Genomic DNA, 13,784 nt, shown 5'->3' on the forward strand with positions numbered 1-13,784 from the left:
CTTTAAGGGAACAAAAGGCATCCCTAGGTAGCATTTCTGAAACAATAAACATGTAAGTGGCAAGAACTTGGTATCTTTACAGCAATGGAAATTTAATGATGTAAGAAACAAACCTTCAATGTGAGGAGAAGTTTGTCAGCAATTTTTTTTTCAGTTGGGCACATTATTTATGGTTGGTTTGTTAATCTAATGGTTTTGCTATTCTGAGCTTTTCCCTCTTCTTAAATTTTTATTGTTGTTTTGATCCTGCTTAGCAAACTAGTGTTGAATGTACAGAAACCTGATTCCTCCTGCTTGCGTTCTGATAGGAGGACTTCTTCCTCTCTGTCTCCTTAGATTGGCTGGAAAGAATGTATCAATGAATGAAGGAATCTCTCACTGTGTTTTATATACTGCATCAGGTGTGCAGCCCTTGGCAGGGCTAAAGTACCCACAGATACTATAGACTTACTCTGTCTTCAGATGATCTATTCTTCCACCACAATACAGCCTTGCCCGGCCGCAGCTCTCCTCCTATTCATCTAATATGTCTTATTTTCCTATGTTGCAGTTCAACGTCAACTCATGCTCCAGTTATCCCTATAGAGGAACTAGGAAGTAATTCAGGGATAATCCTAAAGAATAATATCTCTATATGTTAGAGAATTCAGGTCTTTCAAGGGGGTGGCAAGAGGGACAAAGGGACTCTGAGCAGAGTCATTCCCCATCAGCTCAGGGATACATGTTCTTCGGCTTCTGTTGATTTTTTTTAAAATCTTGGATTTAAACACTCAAGTAGAGAGTGTTTTCTAAAAGGAAGTATTTTTTTTCAATACAACTGGCAAGAGGAAGACCCTGTAAGGTGGGTGGAAACTCACATAGCATGCTTTGTGTATGACAAATGCGGTCTGACTCCCTCTAAGTGGCTTGCCTTTGATTTACATGTTCAAAGTTTCCATCAGAATTTCATCTTAACACAGGCAGAGTTCACAGGAAGAAGAAAAAAGGCCATAATTTGTATGTTTTACCCCTAACCCCAGTCAGATATTTTTGTATATTTTATGTGAAATTATTTCTGATTTATCTTACTTTTAAATTTAAAAATACAATTTAAGCTACATTATTTTAAAGGAACCATTCCTGAGTCACACTCCACTTTATTAATTTTAAATAAGGATGAGTATATAATTCCAGAAGCAAAATAACTCATTTTCATCTTGGAGAACAGAAGGCAAGTAACAGGGCAACAATGTATCAAGACATTTCTCATTCCCTCAGGGATACATAGTAAGCTTTGACATAATTTCCTACAGAAATGAATCACACTAACATGCACATAAAATTGTATATTTAAGATTATTAATGCTGTTAAGATCTGTAAGTGTGGCAAGGAAAAAAACACTAATGTAGAAATTGCTATAGACCATGTGCCTTGAGAAAATGGGAGATTTACATGAAGATCATCATAATATCAAATACTAAGACAATGTTTTATAATTCATAAATTCATTGGACAAATGTCCCAAAAGAGAGGACAAAATGCACAATGAGTGTTTTCTGGAAATGAATTGCTAAAAATGAGTAGAGTCTGCAGACTTCAGCGTGGGAGGCCCAGCTGGGCTTAAAAGGATGTATGTGTTGTTGGGGGGGGCTTTCACCCTCCGTTAAATATTTGAAACACCACTTTAAAAAATAAAGCCACGAAAGTCTCATCAGTTATTATGGCATCAGGCTGACTCCGACTTGCATGCATTTTTCCCCCTTTGCAAAGATGAGATTTTTAAAACATGCACAAAGGACATTTTACATTGATTTAGGCCAGTTGGAGAAAACACTGTTCAGTGTAGGATTTCAAACTGTTCTACTAAATACAATAACATTTGCAGTCGTGGCACCATTCCATAACAATTTTAAAAGATTTCATTTTACTTATCATTGCAAGCCATTATCTGATCATATTTGACCTACATATTAATATTTTCATTACCATTCAAGCCCATTTTTGCTCTGTACAAATTGTCAGCACTCTTCATGGAGATATTATTTATTTATTCTGGAAATATCTGGAATTCTTTCACCCTACGTTTTCCTTAGGGACTCTGTCCCTCCATCTAAAGTATTGATATTAATATCTGGGGGAGGAGAACACATCCAATAAATAAAACGAGAGAGAGAGAAAGAGGTCTCTCTTAATGGTATACTACAGGAGAAGTGGAAAAACAAAGGGGGGGGGAGAAATGATAATTGTTTTCTCTAAGGCTATTATCTAATGCGAAAGCAAATAGTCAGTCTGGAAATCAGCTAACAGAAGGGGATTAGAGAGATCTGAGAGTGGCTTGATTTCTAGCAGAGCTGTCTCTGCAGCCAGTGATGAGATACAGGCAGGTCAGCTAGGAACGCTCCAGATGGCCAGGGAAAGTGGTCGTCTTGGGTTACTGCAGGGCACTGGGGCCACCAACACATCCCGAGCCAGGGAAAGCATCCTTAGGGAACCAGCCCCAAGTCCAGCCTGGACCAGAGAGGGCGAGCCAGGAGTCAGGCCTACGGCCCGCCAGCGTATCCCTGCGAACCGGGTCTGCCCATTGTTAACATATACTTGACCTCCGTTACCCCCGCACGACACAGATGTCTCCCGTCTCCCCCCCCATCACACTCCCCCCCCCCGCACCTGGTCCCGGCCGCGCCGCCACCTCCCTCCGGAACGGCACGGCGACCCCGGGTGCGGGTGCGCGCCGCAGCCGGCCTGGTGCGGGCGCTGTGGGCGCAGTGGGCGCTGTGCGCTGCGCGCGGCGCTCCTGCTCCCCGGCGGACGCCCGGACGCCCTGCAGATAAATGCAGTCGCCTTCCTCGAGAGCGAGCGAGGGCGGGCGAAGCGGACGCAGACGCCGCCTGTGACAGTGGCAATCCCCTGCGCCCCACATCACATTTGTCTGCCACAGCAGCAACAACAGAGGAGCAGAGGGAGGGAGGGAGCGAGGCGGGAGGAGGGAAGCTGAGCTCGGCGCGCGCCGGGCTCCGCGTCGCAGGCTGCGTCTGCCTGGCGTCCGCCACCCCGGGCTCCTCGCCCCACAGCTCGCTGTGCGCCGCGGCAGCGGCTGCTCCGCAAAGACTAGGCGGTCTCCGGGTGAGCGCGCGTGGGCGAGTGGCCACGGACACTCTGGCCTCACGAGGGAAGCGACGCCGCGCCCTGGTCCTTTGGCCCCGCGGGCCGCCACCGACCGCAGGAAGTTTTATTTGCAGCTGGGAGCCCGCGGCGGATGGTGGGACTCTCCGGCCCTGTGCAGTGTAAGTGCCTCCGGGCGGGCTGGATTGGCGGCCGGGCAGCCGGGCGGCCGGGCGGGCGAGCGGGCAAACGGGTGGCGGAGACCGGCCTCGGGCTGGTACTGTTAATTACTACTCTGATGACCGTCAGCTTCGTTTGGATTAATTCGACCGAGAGGCTCTGGACTGAACTTGACGCTCAACTAGAGTAGGACAGCGTAGCGGGGCAAAGAACATCGCGGTTTCTGGAGCCTGCGATGACACTGAAGTTTGCAGACAAACCAAGACAGCATTTCCCCTCCTTTTTTTTCTTTTTTCTTTCTTTCTTTTTTTCTTTCTTTACATTAGATTACCCGCACTTTCTTTTTATCTTATTTTATTCTATTCATCAAAGGAGATTAGAAAGATGAGCTTGTCTCCTTCGACTAAACAACTGGTCAGTGTGCTCACGGTGTGTTTGGCAGGTGGCTCCACACCCGCACCGTGCGTTTTTAAAACTGGAAGCGAAAGGCTGGTTCTCATGGACACCTTAGTTCTAGGAGCAAGGCAAAGAATCCTAACTTGGTACTGGGCTGCCACTTGGGTAGGGGTCCTCTTAGTTGCACCCGGCTCCGTGTGCCCCGCCTGATAACTTCCTCCTTACCCTTGGGTATCTGGGGGTGCTTTGGGGGAAACCCCGACAAAGACGCACAGGCAGCTTCTTTGAGCCGAGTCTCGGCGGAGACAAGTCCTGAGCTTCACAGCCGGGCACACCTGGGCAGCATCGCCTCTGCGGGTACCTCAGTGCGCCGCTGGCCCAGCCGTTCTGACCCTCCAGGGTGTTCCCATCGCAGCCCCGACCGGGTCACGCCCGCCTGTTCTGAGCCCAAAGCAGAACGCAGTGTCCTGTAGCTCCTGCAGGGCGGAATCCAGACCCGAGCTGCAGCGGGAGAATTTATTACGTTTTGCAGAAATCTCTCAGGGGAAGTTCCTGGGGCTAGCGGATTCCCGGGACCCGCCGTTCACCATCCTCAAGGCGAATGTAGAAGGTCCAGAGTCGGTTGGCACGTCTACACCCGCTTCCCGGGCGGATCTTTCGCTGCCCCGGATGATTTAAGCAAATATGGTTAGGTCGGCATATGGCACTTAAACCCAGTTTTTGAAAGTACTCTTTCTTTCTTCCTTCCTTTCTTTCTTTCTTAATATTCTTTTTTTTTTTTTTTGGTAAGGTCAGTTAAGCTTTGGAAAAGTTTTGAGTGTTTTGATTATGGGCAGTAGGATGTGAACCAGGACTGTTACTAAAAATAGCTGCTCTCCCTCCCCCTCTTCCCTGTACACTGTTACAACTTGGAGGATTTGTTTAGAGTCTTGGAGCCCTCTGCCTTCCTAGCCCCTTGCAAACGGTAGAGGAGAAATCGTTCGAATTTAGCTTTCCTTTAGGACTGGGCACCACAAATCCCAGCGTGCCCCAGCATGACTGGTGCTTCCTGGGAAAACGCTCAGAGAGAAGCTTGAAAGGAATTATTTAGTATTCCCTGGGAAGAGCCCCAAAGCCAAGGAGTGAGGACCAGGGGAGCTGGAGAGGCCACTCCAGACCAACTTCATGTGCTTGGTGTAACTCTGAGCCCTCTTGAATTTTTAACTTCGCTTCCCTTAATTAATCTGCCCAGGGCCTGTATATAAATGGCTGTCCACAGCTGCTGCAAATTGATTTATCTTCTGATAAAGGTCGGGTTGCTGACCAAAGCATTCTTTATACCTTGTGTGCGAACAAAAATGTGTTTTACAGGATTTTCCCCCTCCTAGTATCCTTTTCAACATCTGTACCATTTTTAAGTGCACCCAGTGGCTCTTATTATCATCACCCTCCTTTGCATAGAGCAAAAAGTCGACCTGGGTCTATGCCCGGGCAGTCCACACTCTGCAGAATACAAATCGACCAGCTTCTCTGTGATGAACGGTTTGTTCATGTTGGGGGTCTCCTTTTAGTTTATTGCATCACTTTGCCTTGACCTCCCAAGTGCCCAACTTCCCTGTTCACAAAATTCCTTAGACTGTATCAGCACATACCATTGTTTCTTAAGCCTTCAGAGCCTCAGTTTTGGTGTTTATGTCAGTTGTAATGTGTCTAAACAAAAACACATTCCCATTGCTATTTATTTCCCCCATATTAATTCTTTAAGGACTGTCTAGTTTGAGCACTATGGTGCCTGTCAACGAAGAGAGATGGTTATGTGGTTTCATTTTCTTTTTACTCTTGTTTTTAAAAGAGAGGCCCCAAAGTCTCCCATGATGTTAAGTAGAATCATAGTTTGATCCAGGTTGTTTTTGCTTTTTCAGTTTTCCAACCAGGATGGGTGTTGAGAAAGTCGAACTCTTCCCTATCATACTGCACTTTGCTTGTGATGTTTTATTAATTTATTCTTTAAAAGACAGAATCCCAACAAAATCATCAAGGAATCATTCTGACTACACAGAAATTGACATTTAGCTAAGCCCATACTTAGAGAAGAGCTTCATATTAAATACATGTATTTAACCATTAATTACAAACCATTTGGATGGCAGCCGCTTTATTTGAAAAACTAGATATTGTGTTGGAGAATTTCTGTAATTTTGCTGGTGTCTGGTTCTCATCTAATAAAAGCAGCAGAGAGAACACCTGGATTTTTTTCTCCAGTATTTAGACAACTCCAAGTAGACCAGAGCCTTTGAAATGATATTTTTCTTTGTTGATTAAGTCTCTTTCATCACCAGTACCTGCTAATGAAAATGACTCGATTTTTAAAATGGTCTTTGAAAGGACCTTTCAAATAAGAAGTGTTCTGCCTTCACTGTAGCGGAAGCTGCAGTATTAAATGGCAAGTTCCTGGAAATATCAGGACAGCAACCTTTGAGCTACAGACTACTGCTTTGTAATACTTATCCAATCCTTCTTTTCTGAAGGATGGAAAGCATTGCCCTTGATGTTAGCATCAGCGATGAGATTTCCCATCGAGGTGTTATCGAAAATATTGGGTAAACTCTAAAGATTGTAAAGAACCTCACAAATGTCAGGTTCCGTTATAATTTATTTTATTGTAAAATAGAGGCTTATCTACCCCCTCCCTCTTTCTTAAACATTGAAAAGGGATCACGAGAAAGAAATGCTTCCATTAAGAATGCTGGTCAGTGGTTGTCAGTTTAGGACATTCTTCACTGTCAAATCCTGTTTCTCACTTCTTTGATATGAACATCAGCTGACAGGCCCTGAATGCAAAGCCTTCTTCATTGAGGTTTTATGCAGGCAACATAGCCCTTCCATAGCAAAGCAGTCTGAAAAATTGGCACCTGCACAATTTGCATGTGAAAAAAACCAAGTCAGTTGCAATTTGCCGAAGTCTATTACTGTAAGTTATGTAAGTGGGAAAGGCTATTTATTTGTTGATGTTTGGGCACTTAATGGTTCTTTATTATATGGATACCTTATTCATCATACCATGATCTTTGGTCTTTGTTGGTAGCAAAAGGAGGACAAATTGAGCTTTTGATTTGTAGAAGTTAATTATTATGAGATGGAGTCAGTTAAACCATGAACTTACAAAAGTCATTTAGATTCAGTTAAAAATTTTTAATGTGCCTTGGAAGAAGGCTTTGAGGATAACCTATTAAAAGTTCAGTACAAGCATACAGTTAGGCTGACAGGAGTATCAGTTGACAAGAGTCTAGCATCGTAATAGTTATGGACTTCAGTATCAACTCAAAGTCCCCAAGAGGATAGACAAACTTCTAAACTTCAGTGGGGGGTGGGGGGTACCCTGTGTCCCCATGTTTTGTTTGTTAAATTGTGTTTGTCACCTGTATGACCTTTACAAAATTGTATCTGACCCTTTTTATATAAACCAACAAATAAATGTTAAGTCAACTATAAAAATCTTTGTGAACCTCAGACTATTGTCCATCAAAGGGGATATTTTGTCCAGTGTAAGCTTTTTGTTATTACCTACAGAGACACCTTCCAAGTTCACCTTTTTACAGCCATTAATATAAGAGTTCCTAAATAATGTTTAAAGAACAGCGAACATTTTATTAAAGCAAACATTAGTTCAGTTTAATGGAGGTAATTGTAAATGATAAGACAGAGCAGGTTATCTCTGTGCTGTCTAAACAGAAGGAACCACTCCGCACCATTTCCAGAAGCCATCTGTAGAAGAGAAGGGTTTGCACCTGTCTGTCCACACTAATTATAGATCAAGGCCAAAAGAAATGAAATTCAAGGAGGTTTTCAGCTAATGAAATCCATACTGATTTTACTGTAAATGTGTTTTATGTAAAAAGGATGATGGTTGAACAGGAGTAAATAAATTGCTCTGGAGCTTCCAGGCACTTGGTTCTGGAGCACAATTCTGCTGCATTAACCTGTGATATTAAAAAAATAAAGACGGCAACTTGGCCATGGGTGGTAGCCTTTGTTTGGCATCCACAGTTACAAGTTAGTGAACAGCAGTGGGCTCAGCAGCTTAGAAATGTGCAGTAAAACGGCTTAAACGCCAGAAATGTTTTCATATTCTGAAATGCAGATGAAGGCAGGTCTTGTGTTAACTTATGCATAGAAAGAGTTCTTTAAAAATTAGAAAGCTCTTCTCCTTTTCTGCATCTTCAGCTTCACATCCATGAGAAATTAAAGCAAAGTGACTGAGGAATGCATCCTTCGATGAAAGGTCACACGAATGTCTACCACATCTGTTTATAGTAATTATGAACATAATTAACATAAGAATTACAAATGAAATAATGACAAGCTGAGCAATGAGATATTATGCCATAATGGTCATATGTTGGAATTCTCACATTATAGCACACTACACTTCACATACTCAAAGAAAGAAAGAAAATGCTAGATTTTTATCTGAATTAATATTTCAAAACTTATCTGCATGGGGCAGATGGACTCCTTGCTTTTACAAGAAGGTAGCCTATTATTAAGAAAAGAACTCATTGAAATTAAAATTTCGGTCCAGCTTGGTCGTTAAGTTGTCTGTACTTATAGGTACCACTTTCTGCTGGGCACTCAGTCCATGATAATAATTCTTGATTACTATATTGCTTTGGGTTTTATTTTGGTTTTTCTTGAGACAGGATCTCATTCAGTAGCCCAGGCTGGCCTAGATTTTACTAGGCTTTCCTGAACTCATAGTGATCTTCCTGCATCTATCTCCTGAGTGTTGAGATTACAAGGGAGGGGGGGTCCACCACACTACACCTCTCTCTCTCTCTGTCTGTGTCTCTGTCTGTCTGTCTGTCTGTCTGTCTGTCTGTCTGTCTGTCTGTCTCTCTCTCTCTCTCTCTGTGTTTCATTGAAAGCTCTGAAGCAGTTGGGGGTGGGGAGCCAGAAGTCAGTTCACAGAGTAGTAGAAACACGGTACTTTCACAAAACAAGAACACTCATGCATTAAATGTTGCTCTGTTGTTTTCTTTGTGCCTAGTCTTTGGGATACCTTTTAGAGAAAAGTATGACTGGTCTGAGGTTAAAGGCGGTATTAAAACTTTCTTAATTTCTAAGTATGTTTTAGTTGCACAAGATAATGAGTTTCATTGTGACATTTCTGTGCATAAACATCTAGTGCATTTTTGTTAGCATTGTAACAGAATACAATGGGAGAAAGTCAGTGAGCATTTGTATGCTGTATTTGCCCCCTTTGCTGAGTTGCATTGGATTTCAAGGTGTTCACACACAGGCTGTGCTCAACCTGATCTAACTACAGGGGCTGCTGCTGGCTCCTGTGAATGCAGTTTGCTGTCACTGGGAGAGAAAAGGTTAAGGGACATCTTTTACAAGAGCTAAAGGGATATTCTGGATATCTATTATTGAATTTAAAACATGTGGGATGACAGATTTTCAGCCAGGCAGAGTTCACTTCTGTCATGGAGCCTGCCAAATGGTTTGCTTCTTGCCCCAGCCCCCTTCCCTAGCTACTGAACCTGGTCACTTTTTGAAGATTTATGGAGAAATATTACCTTGTTCTTGTGCTGTGATACTGAGAGGCTTTCCACATTATTGGATTACTGGAGGATTGTAGCAGAGCCCCTTTTATCTGGCATTCTTTCTATGACAAGATTTTCACACATGCCCTTCCCCCACGATGGCCAGCTTTCTTCACTTTGTGTTACCTATCAAATTTCCCTGGATTCTTTTCTTGGTGTGTGTGTGTGTGTCTAGGGTGTCCATTGCACAGAAGATCAGTTTTATTGTTTTGGACTAGGTGATTTGGAAGGCACTTGATGAAACAAAGCCCCTGTTAAAATATGCCCCTGCTTTTCTCTGTCTCAACTCATTAGCCCCGTTTTGTCGCCTTTGACTGACTTTTCTTGTATAGACTATTTTATGATCCCAACTTTCACAGCAGTTGTGACTGCAGTGTGTGCCACACCAGTTTGTGGTTTATTGAACTCTGTCTCGGTAGTGCAGGAAAGGCTTAACCAAGCTTCAGTGCCTAGAAACACAACACAGCCAAACACTCCCCCTCCCCCAATGAGAAGCCCTCCTTTGCTGCATTATCCGCACTCCATTAAGGATCTGATCAGATGTTCAGATTGTCTGATGGGTGCATTTAAAAGTGAAAAGGGGCTCCCTAGGGACTACTCAGGTGTATCCCCCTCCTGACCCGGCCAGGGCGGAGGAGGATGAACTCTGGCCGGCTGGCAGAGCTTTAGCTCCTGCTTGTTCTGATTGATTCTCAGGCTCTGGGTGGGTGAAGAGCTACAAGGCAGCTCAAGCCAAGATTGATTGCCTCAATTTCGAATTCCCACCTCCCAAACAGACTCTCAGATGTACACAGAAGGAAGCTGCTACCCCAACACGACTTCTGGAGGTGGAGCAGGTGTCTGAGTCACCTGTAGCCACCAATCACAAGTGGTCCTCTTATCACAATGAAGCTGGCTGCCCTGAAGCTTCTCCTAGGACACAGTCAAAGCGTGAAAGGAGGCCTGTGTGTGTGTGTGTGTGTTTGGGTGGGGGGATCTTTTGTATCTCCGTGTGTGTGTGTGTGTGTGTGTGTGTGTGTGTGTGTGTGTGTGTGTGTGTGTGACTGGGGACTGGGTTTAAGAATATGGGGGTCAACAGAGAAAGAGGCAACTCCCACAGGAGGTTGATCTGGCAGACTGCAGAACTGTTGTGTAGGCACGGTAGATTTGTTTTGCAAATGGTATGTCTTTGCGTGGAGGTGAGGTGGTGAAGGTGTCACTGTCAAAACCACCAAGAGAGCTCTTGATCCCACTGACCTTGAGGGAACCTCTAATGTTAGTGGAGCCACAGGGTTGGCATATATTTGGGAGGTGGGGCTGATTGCCACCACCTCACAGCCTCTCTGGATAGCTGTCCTCACGCTCTGACCCCATCCCAGGCCGGTCCCCGCCCCTGAATCTCTTCCCCGTCTCCCCTCCTGCCAGCATCTTTTCCCTCCCTCTCTTCCCTCTCTCTCCCACTTTTCCTCCCGCTCCCCTCCGTCTCGCACGCACCCTCTGTTTATTTTCCTGCCTCCATCTGGGCCCTGCTGATATTGTAATCACCCTGATGCACGTTGGCTCCTCTCCTCTCCCTCCCGCGCGCACACACTCACTCACACACAATGTGCCATCCCGACCAGCCCTTTACTTCTGATAAGCTCCGATGTGTGTTTAATGAATACAAAGCGGCGGTGTGGGGGCCGCGCGGCCGGCCGCCTCGCGCGCTCGCCGCCGGAAGGTAATCTCCGCGGCCGGGCTGGGGGCGGCGGGGCGGGGCGCGGCGTGGGGGCGGCCCCCCAACGATCTGGAGCAGATAAGAGCCAGGGAAGTGAAGATGTAACCTGTTATCGGGCGCTGCTCTTAGCTGCCAGAGGGAATTTACATTTAAAGATTACAGAGGGAGAGGGAGAGGATCTGCCTTTTGTTGTGCGGGGTGAGGAGGAGGCAGCGGCCCTGGCCTCCACGCTATCTCCCATCACCTCAGCTATCCAGACGGGGACTCACGGAGGTGAGATTACGGAGAGCCTTATCTTTAATTGGGTTTAGTGTTGCCAGCCTGAATAGGTTGAAAGAGACTTGATAAAGGGGGAACAATAGATTATTTGTTGATCGGAAGCTGGAGCCCTCAGATGTAGAAGAGAGAGGAAGAACTCTTAACAACTTGATTAGCTCTATTTTGTTTCGATTTTGAGGTGACAGGGTCTCTTGGTGGAAAGGGGAAAGACTAGGGAACTGAGGTGCGACTTGAGTGACTGACAATGTTTTATTCCCTATGCATGCTTGCTTTCCCAGAGCCCGCCTTATTCTCAAGGTGCTTTCTCACCTTTTCTCCTGAGGACTGATAAAGCCAGGAAGGGCAGAGGCTTTGGGGAACTGGTCATTTGTATTTGGTTTTGCTTGGCTTGTTCTGAACAGGTGATGAATTGATGCTTTGGGTCCTAGAAGGAGTGTGAAAAGGCAGAGAAGACCGCCTTTAATATGGAAGGAGAATGGTAGATTATGACTCAACTCTGGCTAGAAGGGCGAGCATCACTCTTAGGTGTGGTAGAGAGATTATATTTTGCATTTGAACCATGCCATCTTTTGCTTGAAGTCAGTGTGTGTGTATGTGGGGGGGGGGGAAGAAGCAAATTGTCACTTGACTCATGAATGTATTTTTTTAAAAAATCACATAAACTTTACAATGTTCTTAAAATGAAGAAAAGTAGGTGAAATGACTGCTTCTGCCTCCTACACACAGTTGAGATAGGTGTTTTCATAGGTACATAGATAGGAGCCAGTAACTAAAAGCCTAATTAAAATTTGTTTAAAGTCAGAGGGGCATGTTTCCTTGTTGACAGCAGCAGATCGATTGGGGATGACAATGAGTCCCATTATTTTACTTCCATTGACTGAACATATTGACATTGCAGGTTTGCTGTCGCCTCAGTGAGCATGACAAAACCCTGAAATTCACAGACCAACTGGTCAGAGTGGCACGTAGATTACTGCATGTCCTCTCTGCCTTCAGGGTACCTTATCACCCAGGCAGGCAAAGGCTAGCCTGCAGTCCCTTAGCGGGAGCAGAACATTTTTGGTTAAGGAACTGTCAGAAAACATGTCTTGGGAACATCAATCATTTCCCCAGAATTGAATATTACATAGAAATGTATGTTTATTCAGAAATCTGGGGAAGCAACCTAGTTAGTAATCTTGAATATTTTACATAAGAGAACACCCATTTCCAAGATTTCCAGGGTGATAGCCATTGTGTTCCAGTCTAGGGTTCTCAAACAGCTAAGTCTGCATCTTAGAAAGCAGTATTTTGAGTTTCTCCTGACATAGGGCCTTACTCTGACTCCTCTGCAGCTTCTTTTGGTGAATGAAACAGGAAATGGATGGGATGTGACTCCCTCAAGCTCAGGTGTGTCCATAGACAGTGATATGGATCTATACCGTTTCCAAGCAGATGCTGACAAAATATCATTTGCTGTCTTATTGTCACCTGGCATTTTACACACTTTGCATTTTACACACCATACATATAATACATAATAAAATTAAGTATTAGGTAGACACTGAGTCCAACAAATTTGAAGCACATCAAAAGTAGGCATGGGATAAAGCCAGAAGAGACTAAACATAGTTTTTAAAAAGCTAAGTGGCCATGACTTACACGTAGTATACAGTGACTGTTGCCATCAAGCAGGGAACCAGTGCCCTTTGCAGTGTTTTAGAACAAAACTAGTCTTTTAGACCATTTTCATGAAAATGTTAGGTTTCCATTTGATCAGCAGGTGCTGTTGAGATGAAAGCCATGTGTAAATTTTCAGAAGGCTAAAAGTGTCAATTCAGAAAAGGAAAGTGATAAGAGAAAATGCAATCAGTTTTCCTGTTTTCAATTTGTGCAGGATTTGAAGAGTCGTTTTGTTGAACTGCTACATCTGCTCCAATATGAATATTGAACTACTTCCACTAAAAATAACAACCTATAATTTGGAAGCTACTGCAGCCTTTTGTTAATGTGAGTGGGTTATTTAAAAACAAAACAAAAAAATAAAAATAAAAAAAAACAATTTTCTATTCTGACAACCTCCTGCCTAATGTGCATTTTCATTTGCGGGCACTTTCCTCAGCAGATAAATGGTGTTATGCAATTAGGGCCTCATCTTGTTTGGCTATGAAAAGAGGTTTCCATAGGTGAACATCCTGGCAGTATAAAAAGGCATTGCACAAAACAACATTTATTTTTAAATAATCTTTTAAAATATGTTTATTAAAAAAGATATTATTCCTTACATTCTCTAATACTACAGTTTTTAACTCACTGGCGGCTGCTGTGAGAAAGTTAACATGATTTTATTGCATACTGAGCAGTCTGTAATATATTTCACCTTTAATACACCTTCAAATGTAAGTTTAAACTAATCAGGGATATTTTACCTAACAGGGCTTTCAAATAATTTTTTTCATGCTTAAATAAAATGATTAAATTATGCTTGAGTGCCTGCATACAAAGGCTTTGGCCTCTATAGTACTGCTAATCAAATAAGTTTTATGGACCACATTAGAGGAAAAATTGGATGCATTTTACTGGTGAC

General features: G+C 43.9%; 1 protein-coding gene across 6 annotated transcripts in view; it reads left to right on the forward strand.

Moving 5' to 3' along the window:
- Positions 1-3,056: 3,056 nt before the first annotated feature.
- Runx1t1 (RUNX1 partner transcriptional co-repressor 1) overlaps positions 3,057-13,784 on the forward strand; it is a 147,694-nt gene continuing 136,966 nt past the window's right edge. For 3 of the 6 annotated variants that reach the window (XR_005875444.1, XM_021225290.2, XM_005066828.4), the window contains exon 1: positions 3,057-3,264. Coding sequence is in view for 2 of the 6 variants with exons in the window: in XM_005066828.4 (XP_005066885.1) it covers positions 3,237-3,264 (28 nt within the window). In the remaining 4 variants the exon portion in view is untranslated. Of the gene's footprint in view, positions 3,265-10,682; positions 10,943-11,008; positions 11,213-13,784 lie in introns of those variants that run through there. The other 3 variants (XM_040741124.1, XM_005066830.4, XM_040741119.1) reach the window with 3 other exon arrangements.

Source organism: Mesocricetus auratus, unplaced genomic scaffold, assembly GCF_017639785.1.
Source record: "Mesocricetus auratus isolate SY011 unplaced genomic scaffold, BCM_Maur_2.0 Super-Scaffold_6730, whole genome shotgun sequence".
In the NCBI taxonomy this organism is placed as follows: domain Eukaryota; kingdom Metazoa; phylum Chordata; class Mammalia; order Rodentia; family Cricetidae; genus Mesocricetus; species Mesocricetus auratus.